Below are 21199 nucleotides of genomic sequence, written 5' to 3' on the forward strand. Positions count from 1 at the left end.
CACCCAGTACAGGTAAACACAGACTCAGACACTCAGTACAAGGAAACACAGACTCAGACACTCAGTACGGGAAACACAGACTCAGACACCCAGTACAGGTAAACACAGACTCAGACACTCAGTACAGGTAAACACAGACTCAGACACCCAGTACAGGTAAACACAGACTCAGACACTCAGTACAGGGAAACACAGACTCAGACACTCAGTACGGGAAACACAGACTCAGACACTCAGTACAAGGAAACACAGACTCAGACACCCAGTACAGGGAAACACCGACTCAGACACTCAGTACAGGTAAACACAGACTCAGACACTCAGTACAGGTAAACACAGACTCAGACACTCAGTACAGGGAAACACAGACTCAGACACTCAGTACAGGGAAACACAGACTCAGACACTCAGTACGGGAAACACAGACTCAGACACCCAGTACAGGGAAACACAGACTCAGACACACAGTACAGGGAAACACAGACACTCAGTATAGGTAAACACAGACTCAGACACTCAGTACAGGGAAACACAGACTCAGACACTCAGTACAGGGAAACACAGACTCAGTCACTCAGTACAGGTAAACACAGACTCAGACACTCAGTACAGGTAAACACAGACTCAGTCACTCAGTACAGGGAAACACAGACTCAGATACTCAGTACAGGGAAACACAGACTCAGACACTCAGTACAAGGAAACACAGACTCAGACACTCAGTACAGGGAAACACAGACTCAGACACCCAGTACAGGTAAACACAGACTCAGACACTCAGTACAAGGAAACACAGACTCAGACACTCAGTACAGGAAACACAGACTCAGACACCCAGTACAGGTAAACACAGACTCAGACACTCAGTACAGGTAAACACAGACTCAGACACCCAGTACAGGTAAACACAGACTCAGACACTCAGTACAGGGAAACACAGACTCAGACACTCAGTACGGGAAACACAGACTCAGACACTCAGTACAAGGAAACACAGACTCAGACACTCAGTACAGGGAAACACAGACTCAGTCACTCAGTACAGGGAAACACAGACTCAGATACTCAGTACAGTGAATCACAGACTCAGCCTCTCAGTACAGGGAAACACCGACCCTGACACTCAGTACAGGGAAAGTGTTATTGATATTACAGAGACTTGGTTGAAGGATGGACAGGATTGGCAGATAAACGTTCCAGGATTTAGATGTTTCAGGCAGGATAGAGAGGGATGTAGAAGAGGTGGGGGAGTTGCACTGCTGGTTAAGGGGAATATCACAGCTGTACGACAGGAGGACACCTCAGAGGGCTCATGCAGCGAGGCAATATGGGTAGAGCTCCGGAATAGGAAGGGTGCAGTCACAATGTTGGGAGTTTACTATAGGCCTCCCAATTGCCGGCGGGAGATTGAGGAAATCTGTAGGCAGATTTTGGAAAGATGTAAAAGCAATGGGGTTGTTGTGGTGGGTGATTTTAACTTTCCCTATATTGACTGGGAATCACTTGGTGCTAGGGGTTTGGATGGTGCAGAATTTGTAAGGTGCATCCAGGAGGGCTTCCTGAGACAATATGTAGATAGTCCAACTAGGGAAGGGGCAATACTGGACCTGGTATTAGGGAATGAACCCGGCAAGGTGGTCGAAGTTTCAGTAGGGGAGCATTTCGGGAAAAGTGACCATAATTCAGTAAGTTTCAAGGTACTGGTGGATAAGGATAACAGGAGTCCTCGGGTTAAGGTGCTTAATTGGGGGAAGGCTAATTATAACAATATTAGGCAGGAACTGAGGAATCTAGACTGGAGGCAGATGTTTGAGGGCAAATCAACAACTGACATGTGGGGGGGCTTTCAAACATCAGTTGATAAGAATTCAGGACCGGCATGTTCCTGCTAGGATGAAGGATAAGCATGGCAAGTTTCAGGAACCTTGGATAATGAAGGATATTGTGAGATTAGTCAAAAAGAAAAGGGAAGCATTCGTAAGGGCTAGAAGGCTGGGAACAGATGAAGCCCGTGGAGAATATAAAGAAAGTAGGAAGAAACTTAAGCAAGGAGTCAGGAGGGCTAAAAGGGGTCATGAAAAGTCATTGGCAACCAGGATTAAGGAAAATCCCAAGGCGTTTTATACATATGTAAAAAGCAAGAGGGTAGCCAGGGAAAGGGTAGGCCCACTCAGGGACAGAGGTGGGAATCTGTGTGTGGAGCCAGAAGAAATGGGAGAGATACTAAATGAGTACTTCTCATCAGTATTCACCAAAGAGAAGGACTTAGCGGTCGATTTGTCTAGGGAAGAGTATGTAGACAGCCTGGATCATGTTGAGATCAAAAAAGAGGTGTTAGGCGTCTTGAAGAATATTAAGGTGGATAAGTCCCCAGGGCCAGAAGGGATCTACCCCAGAGTACTGATGGAGGCAAGGGAGGAGATTGCTGGGGCCTTGACAGAAATCTTTGTATCCTCACTGGCTACGGGTGAGGTCCCAGAGGACTGGAGAATGGCCAATTTTGTTCCATTGTTTAAGAAGGGGAGCAGGGATAATCCAGGAAATTACAGGCCAGTGAGCCTTACGTCAGTGGTAGGGAAATTATTGGAGAAGATTCTTCGTGACAGGATTTACTACCGTTGGGAAGCAAATGGGCGTATTAGTGAGAGGCAGCATGGTTTTGTGAAGGGGAGGTCGTGTCTCACTAATTTGATCGAGTTTTTCGAGGAAGTGACAAAGATGATCGACGATGGAAGGGCAGTGGATGTTATACACATGGATTTCAGTAAGGCCTTTGACAAGGTCCCTCATGGCAGACTGGTACAGAAGGTAAAGTCGCACGGGATCAGAGGTGAGCTGGCAGGATGGATACAGAATTGGCTTGGTCATAGAAGACAGAGGGTAGCAGTGGAAGGGTGCTTTTCTGAATGGAGAGCTGTGACTAGTGGAGTTCCGCAGGGATCAGTGCTGGGACCTTTGCTGTTTGTAGTATACATAAATGATTTGGAGGAAAATGTAACTGGGCTAATTAGTAAGTTTGCAGACGACACTAAGGTTGAAGGAGTTGCAGATAGTGAAGAGGATTGTCAAAGGATACAACGGGATATAAATCGGTTGGAGACTTGGGCGGAGAAATGGCAGATGGAGTTTAATCCGGACAAATGCGTTTTGGAAGGTCTAATACAGGCAGGAATTATACAGTAAATGGCAGAACCCTTAAGTGCATTGACAGGCAGAGGGATCTGGGTGTACAGGTCCACAGGTCACTGAAAGTGGCAACGCAGGTGGATAAGGTAGTCAGGAAGGCATATGGCATGCTTGCCTTCATTGGCAGGGGTATTGAGTATAAAAGCTGGGAAGTCATGCTGCAGTTGTATAGAACCTTGGTTAGGCCACACTTGGAATATTGCGTGCAATTCTGGTCGCCACACTACCAGAAGGATATGGAGGCGTTGGAGAGGGTGCAGAGGAGGTTTACCAGGATGCTGCCTGGTCTGGAGGTTATTAGCAATGAGGAGAGGTTGGAGAAACTTGGATTGTTCTCACTAGAGCGACGGAGATTGAGGGGCGACTTGATAGAAGTTTACAAAATTATGAGTGGCATGGACAGAGTAGATAGTCAGAAGCTTTTTCCCAGGGTGGAAGAGTCAATTACTAGGGGACATAGATTTAAGGTGAGAGGAGAAAACTATAGAGGAGATGTGCGGGGCAAGTTTTTTACGCAGAGGGTAGTGAGTGTCTGGAATTCGCTGCCAGAGGAGGTGGTGGAAGCAGGTACGATAGTGATGTTTAAGAGGCAGCTTGACAAATACATGAATAGGATGGGAATAGAGGGATACGGACCCCGGAAGTGCAAAATATTTTAGTTGACGGGCAATATGATCGGCGCAGGCTTGGAGGGCCGAAGGGCCTGTTCCTGTGCTGTACTATTCTTTGTTCTTTGTTCTAAACACTGATTCAGAGACACAGTACAGGTGATTGACAGGGGAAAGGGCGGGGTCTGTCTGATTGACTTTGCAAAGGCGGGGTCTGTCAGTGATTGACAGGGGAAAGGGAGGGGTCTGTCTGATTGACTTTGGAAAGGGTGGGGTCTGTCAGTGATTGACAGGGGAAAGGGCGGGCCTGTCAGTGATTGATAGGAAAGGGCGGGGCCTGTCAGTGATTGACAGGTGAAAGGGCGGCATCTGTCGGTGATTGACAGGGGAAAGGGCGGGGTATGTCAGTGATTGAGAGGGGAAAGGGCGGGTTATGTCAGTGATTGACAGGTGAAAGGGCGGCATCTGTCGGTGATTGAGAGGGGAAAGGGCGGGTTATGTCAGTGATTGACAGGTGAAAGGGCGGCATCTGTCGGTGATTGACAGGGGAAAGGGCGGGGTATGTCAGTGATTGACAGGGTAGAGGAAGGGGCCTGATATTGACAAATGAAGGGGCAGAGGCCTCCTGAGTAAGGAGGGAGGAGCAGGGTCTAAGTGTGGAACTTGTGACTGTGGCTGGTGCGGCCACATGAATTCCAATAATATCCCATTGTTTTGTTGAGGCATTGAAGATCTCCTGTGTCATCTCACTGATTGTCCTCTCTGTTTCTGGCCCTTCTAGAGCGGTTTGTTGTGGAGGATCTTGTGCAGATGTCCAAGCAGGGGGTTGACATCGATGGCTTTGTCTTACAGTACCTTGATAAGGCCCAGGTATGTAGGCACAATTCAGGAACACGGATTCTTACCTTCAAGCCTAGTGGGAGTCACCTGCCAATCATTCCCGACTGCACGAGTGAATTCCCAGGAGTCTGACCCGAGTCCACGCTCCAGAGGAAGGAACTTTTCTGTTTCAGACTGATGTAGCCTGAGCCTGTGTTCCGGCGTGTGGGGTGTTGTCTGAGCCTGTGTTCTGGCGGGCGGAGTGTAGTCTGACCCTGTGTTCTGGCGGGCGGAGTGTAGTCTGAGCCTGTGTTCCGGCGGGCGGGGTGTGGCCTGAGCCTGTGTTCCTGTGGGCGGGGTGTGGCCTGAGCCTGTGTTCCAGCGGGTGGGGTGAAGTCTGAGCCTGTGTTCTGGCGGGTGGGGTGTAGTCTGAGCCTGTGTTCCGGTGGGCGGGGTGTAGCCTGAGCCTGTGTTCCTGTGGGCGTGGTGTAGTCTGAGCCTGTGTTCCTGTGGGTGGGGTGTAGTCTGAGCCTGTGTTCCGGTGGGCGGGGTGTAGTCTGAGCCTGTGTTCCGGTGGGCGGGGTGTAGTCTAAGCCTGTGTTCCTGTGGGCGGGGTGTAGTCTGAGCCTGTGTTCCTGTGGGCGGGGTGTAGCCTGAGCCTGTGTTCCGGCGTGTGGGGTGAAGTCTGAGCCTGTGTTCCTGTGGGCGGGGTGTAGTCTGAGCCTGTGTTCCGGTGGGCGGGGTGTAGTCTGAGCCTGTGATCCGGTGGGCGGGGTGTAGTCTGAGCCTGTGATCCGGTGGGCGGGGTGTAGTCTGAGCCTGTGATCCGGTGGGCGGGGTGTGGCCTGAGCCTGTGTTCCAGTGGGTGGGGTGAAGTCTGAGCCTGTGTTCTGGCGGGTGGGGTGTAGTCTGAGCCTGTGTTCCTGTGGGCGGGGTGTAGCCTGAGCCTGTGTTCCGGTGGCCGGGTGTAGCCTGAGCCTGTGTTCCTGTGGGCGGGGTGTAGTCTGAGCCTGTGTTCCTGTGGGCGGGGTGTAGTCTGAGCCTGTGTTCCGGTGGGCGGGGTGTAGCCTGAGCCTGTGTTCCGGTGGGCGGGGTGTAGTCTGAGCCTGTGTTCCTATGGGCGGGGTGTAGTGTGAGCCTGTGTTCCGGTGGGTGGGGTGTAGCCTGAGCCTGTGTTCCTGTGGGCGGGGTGTAGTCTGAGCCTGTGTTCCGGCGGGCGGGGTGTAGTCTGAGCCTGTGTTCTGGTGGGCAGGGTGTAGTCTGAGCCTGTGTTCTGGTGGGCGGGGTGTAGCCTGAGCCTGTGTTCTGGCGGGCGGAGTGTCGTCTGAGCCTGTGTTCTGGTGGGTGGGGTGTAGTCTGACCCTGTGTTCTGGCGGGTGGAGTGTAGTCGGAGCCTGTGTTCCTGTGGGCGGGGTGTTGTCTGAGCCTGTGTTCCAGCGGGTGGGACGTAGTCTGAGCCTGTGTTCCTGTGGGCGGGGTGTAGCCTGAGCCTGTGTTCTGGCGAGCGGGGTATAGTCTGAGCCTGTGTTCCGGCGGGCGGGGTGTGGCCTGAGCCTGTGTTCCAGCGGGTGGGGTGAAGTCTGAGCCTGTGTTCTGGCGGGTGGGGTGTAGTCTGAGCCTGTGTTCCTGTGGGCGGGGTGTAGCCTGAGCCTGTGTTCCGGTGGGCGGGGTGTAGCCTGAGCCTGTGTTCCTGTGGGCGGGGTGTAGTCTGAGCCTGTGTTCCTGTGGGCGGGGTGTAGTCTGAGCCTGTGTTCCTGTGGGCGGGGTGTAGCCTGAGCCTGTGTTCCTGTGGGTGGGGTGTAGTCTGAGCCTGTGTTCCTGTGGGCGGAGTGTAGTCGGAGCCTGTGTTCTGGTGGGCGGGGTGTAGTCTGATCCTGTGTTCCTGTGGGCGGGGTGTAGTCTGAGGCTGTGTTCCGGTGGGCGGGGTGTAGTCTGAGCCTGTGTTCCCGTGGGCGGGGTGTAGCCTGAGCCTGTGTTCTTGTGGGCGGGGTGTAGCCTGAGCCTGTGATTCGGTGGGCGGGGTGTAGCCTGAGCCTGCGTTCCTGTGGGCGGGGTGTAGCCTGAGCCTGCGTTCCTGTGGGTGGGATGTAGTCTGAGCCTGTGTTCCGTTGGGCGGGGTGTAGCCTGAGCCTGTGTTCTGGCCGGCGGGTTGTAGCCTGAGCCTGCATTCCTCTGGGTGGGATGTAGTCTGAGCCTGTGTTCTGGCGGAGTGTAGTCTGAGGCTGTGTTGCTGTGGGCGGGGTGTAGTCTGAGCCTGTGTTCTGGCGGGCGGGGTGTAGTCTGAGCCTGTGTTCTGGCGGGCATGGTGTAGTCTGAGCCTGTGTCCTGGCGGGGTGTAGTCTGATCCTGTGTTCCTGTGGGCGGGGTGTAGTCTGAGGCTGTGTTCCGGTGGGCGGGGTGTAGTCTGAGCCTGTGTTCCCGTGGGCGGGGTGTAGCCTGAGCCTGTGTTCTTGTGGGCGGGGTGTAGCCTGAGCCTGTGATTCGGTGGGCGGGGTGTAGCCTGAGCCTGCGTTCCTGTGGGCGGGGTGTAGCCTGAGCCTGCGTTCCTGTGGGTGGGATGTAGTCTGAGCCTGTGTTCCGTTGGGCGGGGTGTAGCCTGAGCCTGTGTTCTGGCCGGCGGGTTGTAGCCTGAGCCTGCATTCCTCTGGGTGGGATGTAGTCTGAGCCTGTGTTCTGGCGGAGTGTAGTCTGAGGCTGTGTTGCTGTGGGCGGGGTGTAGTCTGAGCCTGTGTTCTGGCGGGCGGGGTGTAGTCTGAGCCTGTGTTCTGGCGGGCATGGTGTAGTCTGAGCCTGTGTCCTGGCGGGGTGTAGTCTGAGCCTGTGTTCCTGTGGGCAGGGTGTAGTCTGAGGCTGTGTTCCGGTGCGCGGGGTGTAGTCTGAGGCTGTGGTCCGGCGGACGGGGTGTAGTCTGAGCCTGTGTTCTGGCGGGCGGGGTGTAGCCTGAGCCTGTGTTCTGGCGGGCGGGGTGTAGTCTGAGCCTGTGCTCCGGCGTGTGGGGTATAGTCTGACCCTGTGTTCCGGCGGGCGGGGTGTAGCCTGAGCCTGTGTTCCGCCGGGCGGGGTATAGTCTGAACCTGTGTTCCTGCTGGCGGGTTGTAGTCTGAGCCTGTGTTCCGGTGGGTTGTAGTCTGAGCCTGTGTTCCGGCGGGTTGTAGTCTGAGCCTGTGTTCCGGCGGGTTGTAGTCTGAGCCTGTGTTCTGGCGGGCGGGGTGTAGCCTGTCCCTGTGTTCCGGCGGGTTGTAGTCTGAGCCTGTGTTCTGGCGGGCGGGTTGTAGTCTGAGCCTGTGTTCTGGCGGGCGGGTTGTAGTCTGAGCCTGTGTTCCGGCGGGTTGTAGTCTGAGCCTGTGTTCCGGCGGGTTGTAGTCTGAGCCTGTGTTCTGGCGGGCGGGGTGTAGCCTGTCCCTGTGTTCCGGCGGGTTGTAGTCTGAGACTGTGTTCCGGCGGGTTGTAGTCTGAGCCTGTGTTCCAGCGGGTTGTAGTCTGAGCCTGTGTTGTGGCGGGTGGGGTGTAGTCTGAGCCTGTGTTGTGGCGGGTTGTAGCCTGAGCCTGTGTTCCGGCGCGTTGTAGTCTGAGCCTGTGTTCTGGCGGGGTATAGTCTGACCCTGTGTTCCAGCGGGTTGTAGCCTGAGCCTGTGTTCCGGCGCGTTGTAGTCTGAGCCTGTGTTCTGGCGGGGTATAGTCTGACCCTGTTCCAGCGGGTTGTAGTCTGAGCCTGTGTTCCGGCGGGTTGTAGTCTGACCCTGTGTTCCGGTGGGGTGTGGCCTGTGTTTCAGCCCCCAGTGTTCCGGCCCTGCATGGTGTGAGGTTCATAGCTCTGTCCTCATCACAACTTTACTTTTCTACCTATCTTTATGTTATCAGCAAATTTGGCAACCATCCCTTCAATTCCTTCATCCAATTCATTTATATAAATTGTAAACAGTTGAGGCTCCAGCACTGATCACTGTGACACACCACTCGCTACATCCTGCCAACCCGAAAAACGTCCATTTATGCCAACTCTCTGCTTCCTGTTAGCCAGCAAATCTTCTATTCATGTTACCTCCTACACCAGGAGCTTTTATTTTCCGCAATTACTTTTGATGTGGTGCGATTTGAGCCTGTGTTCCGGCCGTGTGTAGTGTGAGCCTGTGTTCCGGCCGAGTGTAGTTTGAGTCTGTGTTCCGGCCCTGTGTAGTTTGAGTCTGTGTTCCGGCCGTGTGTAGTGTGAGCCTGTGTTCCGGCCGTGTGTAGTGTGAGCCTGTGTTCCGGCCGAGTGTAGTTTGAGTCTGTGTTCCGGCCGAGTGTAGTTTGTCTGTCATTTTCCCTGGTGTCGCTTGTGTCTGTGTTCTGGCTGGGTGCAGTTTGCCTGTCATTTTCCCTGGTGTAGCTTGTGTCTGTGTTCTGGCTGGGTGCAGTTTGCCTGTCATTTTCCCTGGTGTCGCTTGTGTCTGTGTTCTGGCCGGTTGCAGTTTGTCTGTCATTTTCCCTGGTGTAGCTTGTGTCTGTGTTCTGGCCGGTTGCAGTTTGTCTGTCATTTTCCCTGGGGTAGCTTGTGTCTGTGTTCTGGCCGGTTGCAGTTTGCCTGTCATTTTCCCTGGTGTAGCTTGTGTCTGTGTTCTGGCCGGGTGCAGTTTGTCAGTCATTTTCCCTGGTGTAGCTTGTGTCTGTGTTCTGGCCGGTTGCAGTTTGCCTGTCATTTTCCCTGGTGTAGCTTGTGTCTGTGTTCTGGCCGGTTGCAGTTTGCCTGTCATTTTCCCTGGTGTAGCTTGTGTCTGTGTTCTGGCCGGGTGCAGTTTGTCTGTCATTTTCCCTGGTGTAGCTTGTGTCTGTGTTCTGGCCGGTTGCAGTTTGCCTGTCATTTTCCCTGGTGTAGCTTGTGTCTGTGTTCTGGCCGGGTGCAGTTTGCCTGTCATTTTCCCTGGTGTAGCTTGTGTCTGTGTTCTGGCCGGGTGCAGTTTGTCTGTCATTTTCCCTGGTGTAGCTTGTGTCTGTGTTCTGGCCGGGTGCAGTTTGCCTGTCATTTTCCCTGGTGTAGCTTGTGTCTGTGTTCTGGCCGGGTGCAGTTTTAGTCTCAGAATCACAGAATTTTAGCAGCACAGAAGGAGGCCATTTGGCCCATCATGTCTGCACCGACTCTCCAAATGAGCATTCTGACCTATTGCCATTGCCCTGCCTTTTCCCTGTATCCCTACACATTGTTTCTATTCAAATAATTTTCTAATGTCCTCTTGAATGCCTTGATTGAACCTGCCTCCACCACACTTCCATGCAGTGCATTCCAGACCCCAACCACTCGCTGTGTGAAAAGGTTTTCTTTCAGATAAAGCTGAAGCATTTGCTATAATCTTCAGCCAGAAGTGCTGAGTGGATGATCCATCTCGGCCTCCTCCGGAGGTCTCCAGCATCACAGATGCCAGTCTTCAGCCAATTCAATTCACTCCATGTGATATCAAGAAACAGCTGAAGGCACTGGATACTGCAAAGGCTATAGGCCCTGACAATCGGATTCAGTGATGGTAATGCCATTGAACGTCAAGGAGCGATGGTTAGATTCTCTCTTGTTGGAGATGGTCATTGCCTGGCACTTGTGTGGCGTGAATGTTACTTGCCACTTGTCAGCCCAGTCCTGGATATTGACCAGGTCTTCCTGCATTTGGACATGGACTGCTTCAGTATCTGAAGAGTCATGAATGGTGCTGAACATTGTGCAATCATCAGCGAACATCCCCACTTCTGACCTTATGATGGAAGGAAGGTCATTGATGAAGCAGCTGAAGATGGTTGGGCTGAGGACACTACTCTGAGGAACTCATGCAGTGATGTCCTGGAGCTGAGATGACTGACCTCCAACAACCAGAAACACCTTCCTTTGTGCTCAGTATGACTCCAACCAGCGGAGAGATTTCCCCCTTGACTCCAGTTTTGCTCGGGCTCCTTGATGCCACACTGAGTCAAATGCTGCCTTGATGTCAAGGGCAGTCACTCTCACCTCACCTCGGGAGTTCAGCTCTTTTGTCCATGTTTGAGCCAAGGCTGTAATGAGGTCAGGAGCTGAGTGGCCCTGGCGGAACCCAAACTGGGCATCAGTGAGCAGGTTATTGCTAAGCAAGTGCTGCTTGATAGCACTGTTGATGACCCCTTCCATTGCTTTACTGATGATGGAGAGTAGACTGATGGGGCGGTAATTGGTCGGGTTGGATTTGTCCTGCTTTTTGTGTACAGGACATATCTGGGCAATTTTCCACATAGCCCGGTAGATGCCAGTGTTGTAGCTGTACTGAAATAGCTTGGCTAGGGGCGTGGCAAGTTCTGGAGCACAAGTCTCCAGTACTATTACCGGAATATTGCCAGGGCCCATAGCCTTTGCAGTATCGAGTGCCTTCAGCTGTTTCTTGATACCACGTGGAGTGAATTGAATTGGCTGAAGACTGACATCTGTGATCCTGGGGACCTCCGGAGGAGGCCAAGATGGATCATCCACTCCGCACTTCTGGCTCGAGATTCTTGCAAATGCTTCAGCCTTGTCTTTTGCACTGCTGTGCTGGGCTCCTCCATCACTGAGGATGGGGATATTTGTGGAGCCTCCTCCTCCAGTGAGTTGTTTAATTGTCCACCACCATTCACAACTGGATGTGGCAGGACTACAGAGCTTAGATCTGATCCGTTGGTTGTGTTCACCAGACTGATACCTGGAATGGGTGGGTTGTCTTATGAGGAAAGGTTGGACAGACTCTGCTTGTATCCACTGGAGTTTAGAAGAGTGAGGGGTGACTTTATTGAAACCTTTAAGATCCTGAGGGGTCTTGACAGGGTGGATGTGGAGAGGATGTTTCCTCTTCTGGGAGAATCTAGAACTAGGGGTCACTGTTTAAAAATAAGATGTTGTTCATTTAGGACAGAGATGAGGAGAATCTTTTTCTCAGAGGGACGTGAGTCTCTGGAACTCTTCCTGAAAAGGTGGTTGAGGCAGAGTCCCTGAATATCATTAAGGCAGAGCTAGATAGATTCTTGATCAGCGCTGTAACCTGCTAGGCTATAGACCAGGTGCTGGAAAGTGAGATTAAAATGAGCGGCTAGTTTCTTTTCTGTCTTTTTCTGGCCAGCACAGAGATGATGGGCTGAATGTCCTCTTTCCACGCCATAGCATCTTGGTGGTTGTAAGGGGGTGAAAGGTTATCAGGGGTAGGTAGGAATGAGGAGAGGAGATTACAATCAGATCAGCCCTGACCTTACTGAATGGTGGCGCAGACTCGAGGTGCTGACTCCTTGTTTATATGTTCCTCATCACTGAGACTGGCTTTCAATTCCAGATTTATCAATTGAATTTAAATCCCACCAGCTGCTGTGATGGGACTTGAACCCATGTCCCCAGAGCATTAGCCTGGGACTCGGGATTACTATAGTCCAGTGACATTAACACTGCACTTTCTTTACTTGCTATCTCCCCCATTTGTACACATATACACCCAAGTCTCTTTTAGAGTTGTACTCTTTATTTTATATAGCCTCTCTTCCTACCACAATGAATCACTTCACACTTAGGCAATTAGGGATGGGGAATAAATGCTGGCCTAACCGGCGACACCCACATCACATGGACGTATAAAAAAAATCTTCCATGTTTTGTGTCATCTGCAAGCTTTGAAATTGTGCCCTTTGCACCCAAGTCTAGGTCATTAACATAGACCAAGAAGAGCAGTAGTCCTAAAATGAACCCTGGGAACCCTACTGTTTATTTCTCTTCAGCCTGAGAAACAACTGTTCATTACTATCCTCGGCTCTCTTTCCCTTAGCCATGTTCCTATCTTCACTAGCCCAACTTCTTTCATTCCATGGGCTTCGATTTTGCTAACACATTTATTGGTCCAATGCCTTTGTAAGTCCATATATGCAACATCCACTGCGCTACCCTCAAAAACACAAGAAATAGGAGCAGGAGTAGACCGCACGGCCCATCGAGCCTGCTCCACTTTTCAATATGCTCATGGCCAATCCAGGGCTTCAGCTCCATTTTCCCACCCGCTCTCCATATCCCTTCATTCCCTGAGATCAAAAATCTGTCTATCCCAGCCTGTCCAACTACCTCAGCCACCAGTTACCAAGCCAAGTGCAAAAAACAGGAAATGCTGAGCAGGGCAGGGCAGGCAGCACCAGTGGGGAGCTCGAGTGAATCACTAGAGCAGCTGAGGGCAGAGAGGTCGACATGATGTATGCTCAACACAAGTTCAAGGAACAGCACCTCATCTTTTGATGAAGTAGTCCACAGCCTTCCAGATTCAACATTGACTCAATTTCACACCATAACCCGTGCCTCCATTTTGCAGCTTTCCAACTACTGCTGGCCAAGTCCTGTTTCCAATTGGTATCTTTGTATGTCTTGGTCTTAGTCTAGTTGTTTTTTTCTTGATTTTGCTTTTGGTCAGCAGCTGTTCATTGTTCTCTCATTCTCACCTCCTTGTTTCTGTACTTGCCCCATGAGCACTCCCTTTGGCCCAGCACCACTAAAGCTTTTGTCATTTATTCTCTCCTGTCTTTTCCCCCATCACTGACCTCTTTTTTTTCTTCTATTTCCACCCTCCGCTCTTTAACTAACTTCAAACCTGTTACATCTTTAACTTTTCCCAGTTCCTGATGAAAGGTCATCAACCTGAAGCATTAACTCTGTTTCTCTCAGCCGCAGAAACTCTCTAATCTGCTGACTGTTTCCAGCATTTTCTGTTTCTCTTTCAGATTTGCTGTGACACTATGTAGTTCCACTTGTAAAAGGTTTTTGATAAAGTTCCACATGAGCAGCTATTGATGAAACTCAGTTAGATGGTTTAGGGTTAATCTGAGAATGGATCAGAAAGTGCTTGACCAAGGCTAATGTCAGGATGTGAAAAAACATGGTCATCCCAAGATGGGGGGGGCGCTGGAGGGGGAGGGAGAGGGGGTCTGGAGGGGGAGAGGGAGGGGGGCTGGAGGGGGCGGGGACTGGAGGGGGAGGGGGGCTGGAGGGGGTGGGGGCTGGAGGGAGGGGGGGCTGGAGGGGGAGGGGGGTTGGAGGGGGTGGGGGCTGGAGGGGGAGGGGGGCTGGAGGGGGCGGGGGGTTGGAGGGGGGAAGGGGCGGGGGGTTGGAGGGGGGAGGGGGCGGGGGACTGGAGGGGGGAGGGGGCGGGGGACTGGAGGGGCGGGGGCTGGAGGTGGCGGGGGACTGGAGGGGGCGGGGAGGGGACTGGAGGGGGAGGGGAGGGGACTGGAGGGGGCAGGGGTTTGGAGGGGCTGGAGGGGGCGGGGGTCTGAAGGGGGAGGGGGCTGGAGGGGGCGGGGGTCTGAAGGGGGAGGGGGCTGGAGGGGGCGGGGGACTGGAGGGGGTGGGGGCTGGAGGGGCTGGAGAGGGAGGGGGTCTGGAGGGGGTGGGGGACTGGAGGGGGCGGGGGACTGGAGGGGGCGGGGGACTGGAGGGGGCGGGGAGGGGACTGGAGGGGGCGGTGGGTTGGAGGGGCTGGAGGGGGAGGGGAGGGGACTGGAGGGGGCGGTGGGTTGGAGGGGCTGGAGAGGGAGGGGGTCTGGAGGGGCTGGAGAGGGAGGGGGTCTGGAGGGGGCGGGGGACTGGAGGGGGCGGGGAGGGGCTGGAGGGGGAGGGGAGGGGACTGGAGGGGGCGGTGGGTTGGAGGGGCTGGAGGGGGAGGGGAGGGGGACTGGAGAGGGTGGGGGCTGGAGGGGGCGGGGGACTGGAGGGGGCAGGGGGTTGGAGGGGGTGGGGGCTGGAGGAGGCGGGGGGCTGGAGGGGGCAGGGGGTTGGAGGGGCTGGAGAGGAGGGAGCTGATGTGCACACCATTTGTGTGCGCTGTCTGATCGCTGTTGTCTGGTGTCTAGACTCTCATGTCTGCTGTAACAAAAGCAAAATACTGCAGATGCTGGAGATCTAAAATAAAGAGAAAATGCTGGAAAAACTCAGCAGGTCTGACAGCATCTGTGGAGGGAGAAACAGAGTTAAAGTTTCGAGTCCATATGACTCTTCGGTCCTGGCTTCATTGTTTGAGCATTTCATTGACATTTTTTTCCTTTAGTTGCACAGTGCTAAACAGCTTGCTGATTGGTGTCTCCATCACATCTGTACCAACTACAACAGTATCTGCAGCAAGTTTCCAAAGGAGATGAGGCACATGTCTGCAGGTATAGCAAGTCTTGGGTTGCCCCTCCTGACACTCAGCTCCAGCACTCAATAACTTACAGATCTCCCAACACCATCACAAACACGTTACAGCTGGAAGATTGCCCTGAACCGCGAGTGCTTCTTCTTTAGCTCTGGCCATCTCTCTTTGTCCCTCTCTCGCTTGACCTTTCTTTGTCTTGGTCTCTCTTTCTCTTTCTGTGTCTCTCCCCCTGTTTCTCTCTCTATCTCTCCCTCCTTCTGTTTCTTTCTCTGTGTTTCTCCTTCTGTTTCTTTCTCCCTCTGTGTCCTTTTCTTTCTGTCTCTCCACGGGCGAAATTAGTGTGGTGCCCGCCGGGAAAGTCGGTGTGATTCCCGCCGGAAAAGTCGGTGTGATTCCCGCCGGGAAAGTCGGTGTGATTCCCGCCGGAAAAGTCGGTGTGATTCCCGCTGGGCGGTAGGATGGATGTGTTAGGTGGGAAAGTCGGTGTGAATTCCGCTGGGCGTCAGGATGGATATGTTAGGTGGGAAAGTCGGTGTGATTCCCGCTGGGCGGTAGGATGGATGTGTTAGGCGGGAAAGTCGGTGTGAATCCCGCTGGGTGTCAGGATGGATGTGTTAGGTGGGAAAGTCGGTGTGATTCCCGCTGGGTGTCAGGATGGATGTGTTAGGTGGGAAAGTTGGTGTGAATCCCGCTGGGCGGTAGGATGGATGTGTTAGGTGGGAATGTCGGTGTGATTCCCGCTGGGTGTCAGGATGGATGTGTTAGGCGGGAAAGTCGGTGTGATTCCCGCTGGGTGTCAGGATGGATGTGTTAGGCGGGAAAGTCGGTGTGATTCCCGCTGGGTGGTAGGATGGATGTGTTAGGTGGGAAAGTCGGTGTGATTCCCGCTGGGTGTCAGGATGGATGTGTTAGGCGGGAAAGTCGGTGTGATTCCCGCTGGGTGTCAGGATGGATGTGTTAGGTGGGAAAGTCGGTGTGATTCCCGCTGGGAGGTAGGATGGATGTGTTAGGTGGGAATGTCGGTGTGATTCCCGCTGGGTGTCAGGATGGATGTGTTAGGCGGGAAAGTCGGTGTGATTCCCGCTGGGTGTCAGGATGGATGTGTTAGGCGGGAAAGTCGGTGTGATTCCCGCTGGGTGTCAGGATGGATGTGTTAGGCGGGAAAGTCGGTGTGATTCCCGCTGGGTGGTAGGATGGATGTGTTAGGTGGGAAAGTCGGTGTGATTCCCGCTGGGTGTCAGGATGGATGTGTTAGGCGGGAAAGTCGGTGTGATTCCCGCTGGGTGTCAGGATGGATGTGTTAGGTGGGAAAGTCGGTGTGATTCCCGCTGGGAGGTAGGATGGATGTGTTAGGTGGGAAAGTCGGTGTGAATCCCGCTGGGTGTCAGGATGGATGTGTTAAGTGGGAAAGTCGGTGTGATTCCCGCTGGGCGGTAGGATGGATGTGTTAGGCGGGAAAGTCGGTGTGATTCCCGCTGGGTGTCAGGATGGATGTGTTAGGCGGGAAAGTCGGTGTGAATCCCGCTGGGTGTCAGGATGGATGTGTTAGGCGGGAAAGTCGGTGTGAATCCCGCTGGGTGTCAGGATGGATGTGTTAGGCGGGAAAGTCGGTGTGATTCCCGCTGGGCGGTAGGATGGATGTGTTAGGCGGGAAAGTCGGTGTGATTCCCGCTGGGAGGTAGGATGGATGTGTTAGGCGGGAAAGTCGGTGTGATTCCCGCTGGGCGGTAGGATGGATGTGTTAGGCGGGAAAGTCGGTGCGATTCCCGCTGGGCGGTAGGATGGATGTGTTAGGCGGGAAAGTCGGTGTGAATCCCGCTGGGTGTCAGGATGGATGTGTTAGGCGGGAAAGTCGGTGTGAATCCCGCTGGGCGGTAGGATGGATGTGTTAGGCGGGAAAGTCGGTGTGAATCCCGCTGGGTGTCAGGATGGATGTGTTAGGTGGGAAAGTTGGTGTGAATCCCGCTGGGAGGTAGGATGGATGTTTTTTAGGCGGGAAAGTCGGTGCGATTCCTGCTGGGTGGTAGGATGGATGTGTTAAGTGGGAAAGTCGGTGCGATTCCCGCTGGGTTTCAGGATGGATGTGTTAGGCGGGAAAGTCGGTGTGATTCCCGCTGGGAGGTAGGATGGATGTTTTTTAGGCGGGAAAGTCGGTGTGATTCCCGCTGGGCCGCAGGACCGATTTTCACGCCCAATTTTCCACTTTCCAGCTCATTAGTTATGCATCAGCGAGGAGCTCGTTGAATCTCATTGTGAAATGAGAAGGTGTTCGTCCCTATTTAAATGGCACTCACTGTACGACAGGGGTGGCCTTTACGCTGTAAATTAGCAGGTTGACCACTGGAGAATAACCGTGCACTCCACAGTTCAGCGAGGCCTCCCTGGAGATTCACCTCCAGGCTGTCTCGGGAAGGTGGGAGATCCCCTTTCCGAGGGATGGGAGCTGGAGGTCCTCCCACCTGACCATACTGGCCTGGGATGAGGATGCCTAGGAGCCCAGCGCCTGTGAGCAACAGAAGGTCCACTCCACTAAGGTAAGTGAACCTTCTCCTCACTCCACTTCAAACTCTCATAAGGGCACGAGCCAGAGTCCACAGGGATGTCACGCACTATCAGCACAGAGGACATCAGCACCGCATGTCCGACAGCCACTTTAAGATCACTATCTCATGTAAGATCCTGCACAAACAGCATCATCTGTTACTGGGGAGGTCTCTGCACACACAGCAGGCATTGCATGTTTCTGTACTGCTCTGTCAACATCATTACTCACTCCATCCATCTGTCTTTATGCAGGACAAGATCACCCACAGCAAAAGAGAGAGATCCCAGACCGGAGGGAGACACTGGAATTGAGGATCCCCTCCCAGTACAAGGAGCAGAGCTGGCTGGAGAGGATGGATATTGTTCCTATGCGGAAGGTGAACTAGCTTCTCTGAACAGGTCTGTGAGGCTCCATGCAGTTTACATCAACAACATGTAGAATGACTATGAGTGACCTGTAGTGTGGTACCTGTCTAGTCAATCACTAATACTCTCTTCTCCCTTCTCCAGGCACCAGGAAGAAAAGGCGAAGGAAGGGGTTAAGCAAGCACTCCAGCCCCCACCCCACTTCGATGAGGAGGCTGAGGACCCGTCACCGTGTTTGCCTGCACTCTCTGCCAATGCAGATACACGCACCTCGGTGGGTCCACGTTCGAGGTCACGATCTGGTGATTACCTCCCAGACCCATTTCCACAGCAGACGGAGGCGGCGAGAGCCGAGCTCTCTGACACTTACAGCACTGCTGGACACCAGGCCCCTGCTGAGTCGCAGTCCGAAGATGACCCAGACAGAAATGTTGGAGATGCAGAAACAGGCAGGGGAACATCGAGGAGGGCTGTCAGAGGCTGTGCACAGACTGGAACAAAGGCTGGAGGAGTCTGTCCATGTCCTGTCTGATGTGGTGGATCTGGCAGGTGAGCACACTGAAGTCTCCATGGGAAGGCTGGCTGCTGCCTTGGAGACCCAGGTCCAGCAGATTGCACACTTTCTGCCAGATTTGCACTCAAGCCTGCACCCTATCACTCTAGCCATGGGTGTGTTCCATCAGTGTCTAGGCGAGAGGGAGATGGGGCACCTCGACCTCCCTCCAGATGCCCCTTCTCCTCAAGGAGTCGGGGAGGGGCCCTCAGGCACCCAAAGGGAGGAGGAGAACCAGCTGGAGGCATCCACCCAGGAGTCTCCAAAGGTGTCCTGCCACTTCTAATCTCTGCCTGTGACCCCATCAACTCCAGCAGGTCGGGCTGAGGAGGGTTCACCTCCCCTGGAGACCCTTAGCTGGTCGGGCCCCCCAGATCTCAGGCCTCCAGAGAATGCCTGCCAAAGTCAGCTTGGACACCAGAATGTAGCAGTCAGCAGGCTGCCTCCACCTCAGCTTCATGTCAGGGCTGCATCCAGACATAGCGATAGAGCTGGGAAAGTGAAGACGTGTTGAATGCACAATGGTACCATGGATATAATATGCAACATTGTGAATATATTTCGCTTTTATCCCTCTCCAAGTTTCAGGAATTGAATAGCTGATTGATGGGATGCAAGGTCCCACACTCATTCAAGGGTCCAAAATATACCCCCCACTTATCTCGCACCAATGAATTCTCACTCATCGAGTCTGCTCCACCATTCAATGAGATCATGGCTGATCTGATAATCCTCAACTCCACTTTCCTGCCTTTTCCCCATAACCCTTGATTCCCTTACTGATTAAAAATCTGTCTATCTCAGCCTTGAATATACTTAATGACCCAGCCTCTCCAGCCCTCTGCGGTAAAGAGTTCCACAGATTCACCACCCTCTGAGAGAAGAAATTCCTCCACATCTCTGTCTTAAATGGGTGTCCCCTTACTCTGAGATTATGCCCTCTGGTCCTAGACTCTCCCACAAGGGGTAACAACCTCTCAGCATCTACCCTGTCAAACCCCTAAGAATCTTATATGTTTCAATAAGGTCACCTCTCATTCTTCTAAACTGCAATGAGTACAGGCCCAACCTACTCAACCTCTCCTCATAAGAAAATCCCTCCATACCTGGAATCAACCTAATGAACCTTCTCTGGACTGCCTCCAACGCCAGTATATCTTTCCTTAGATAAGGGGACCAAAACTGTTCACAATATTCTAGGTGTGGTCTAACTAGTGCCTTGTATAGTTTTAGCAAGACTTCCCTATTTTTATTCACCATTCCCTTTGAAATAAAGGCCAACATTCCATTTGCCTTCCCTATTACCTGCTGAACTTGTATGTTAGCTTTTTGTATTCATGCACAAAGACTCCCAAATCCCCCTGTGCTGCAGATTTCTGCAGTCTTTCTCCATTTAAATAATATTCAGCTCCTCTATTCTTCCTGCCAAAGTGCAGAACCTCACATTTTCCCACATTATATTCCATCTGCCTAGTTTTATTCCCACTCACTTAACCTGTCTATATCCCTCTGTAGACTCCTTGTGTCATCCTCACCACTTGCCTTCCCACCTATTTTTGTGTCATCCACAAACTTGGCGATAGTACATTCACTTCCCTCATCTGAGACATTAATATATATTGTAAATAATTGAGGCCCCAGCACTGATCCCTGTGGCACTCCACTAGTTACAGGTTTCCATCCTGAAAATGCCCTCTTATCCCAATTTGTTTTTTATTAGTTAGCCAATCCTCTATCCATGCTAATATACTACCCCAACACTGTGGGCTCTGACAATGAGATTCAGTGATGGTAATGCCATTGAATGTCAAGGGGCTATGGTTAGATTCTCTCTTATTGGAGATGGTAGAAAGAGGGATGAGGTCCTGTAATAAGAATTTAGGGAGCGAGCTAGCAGGTTAAAAAGCAGAACCTCAAAGGTTGTAATCTCTGGATTACTCCCTGTGCCATGTGCTAGTCAGTATAGGAGGAGGAGGATAGAGAGGATGAATGAGTGGCTGAAGAGATGGTGCAGGAGGGAGGGCTTTAGTTTCCTGGATCACTGGGTCTGTGTCTGGCGAAGGTGGGACCTGTACAAATCAGACAGGTTGCACCTGAACCAGAACGGGACCAACATCCTTGCGGGGAGAAAGACAGAGTTCACATTTCGAGTCCATATGACTTCTTCAGAGCCATACAGACTCGAAACGTTAATTCTGTCTTGCTCTCCACTGGCGCTGTCAGACCTACTGAGTTTTTCCAGCAATTTTCATTTCTGGTTCAGATTTCCAGCATCCGCAGCATTTTGTCTTTATCCTTGTGGGGAGGTTTCCTAGTGCAGTTGGGAGGGGGATTTAAACTAATTTGGCAGGGGATGGGATACAGAGTGGAGGTACGGTAGGGGGTGATGCACAGCCAAATAAAGAAGAGAAACTGAGTCTGGAAGGCAGAGCCAATATAGACCTGTTAAGGCACAGGGGAATAAAGAAAGGCTGGATTGTATCTATTTTAATACAAGGAGTCTTACAAGTAAGACAGATGAATTGAGAATGTTGATTAACACATGGGAATATGATATTGTTGCTATCACAGAGACATGGTTGAGGGAAGGGCAGGACTGGCAGCTCAATATTCCAGGGTATAGAATCTTCAGGCATGACAGGGGCTGGAGTGTAAAAGAGGAGGTGACATTGCACTATTGATCAAGGAGTCAGTAAAGAGGGATGGTATCTTAGAAGGTTCCTCAAATGAGGTCATAGGGGTAGAACTTAAAAACAAAAAGTGGGCAGTCACTTTGCTGGGTGTATACTATAGGCCTTCAAACAGTCAGAGGGAGATAGAGGAGCAGATATGTAGGCAAATCTCAGAGAAGTGTAAAAATAATAGGGTAATAATAGTCGGGGATTTCAATTTCCCCAATATTAACTGTGATAGTCTTAGTGGGAAAGGCTTAGAGGGGGCAGAATTCTTAAAAGTGCACCCAGGAGAGCTTTTTGAGCCAACACGTAGAAAGTCCAACAAGA

General features: G+C 52.4%; 1 protein-coding gene across 4 annotated transcripts in view; it reads left to right on the plus strand.

The window, feature by feature from the left end:
- Positions 1-21199, plus strand: part of LOC144672863 (rho-related BTB domain-containing protein 1-like) — a 102782-nt gene that overhangs the window by 75275 nt on the left and 6308 nt on the right. The window contains exons 8-9 of one of the 4 annotated variants that reach the window (XM_078534850.1): positions 4576-4664; positions 14648-14753. The exons of 1 other annotated variant lie outside the window; for it this stretch is intronic. In XM_078534850.1, coding sequence (XP_078390976.1) covers positions 4576-4664; positions 14648-14753 — 195 coding nt within the window. The remainder of the gene's footprint in view (positions 1-4575; positions 4665-14647; positions 14754-21199) is intronic. 2 more of the 4 variants (XM_078534852.1, XM_078534853.1) reach the window with 2 other exon arrangements.

Source organism: Cetorhinus maximus, unplaced genomic scaffold, assembly GCF_964194155.1.
Source record: "Cetorhinus maximus unplaced genomic scaffold, sCetMax3.hap1.1 HAP1_SCAFFOLD_125, whole genome shotgun sequence".
NCBI classification, from domain to species: Eukaryota; Metazoa; Chordata; class Chondrichthyes; order Lamniformes; family Cetorhinidae; genus Cetorhinus; species Cetorhinus maximus.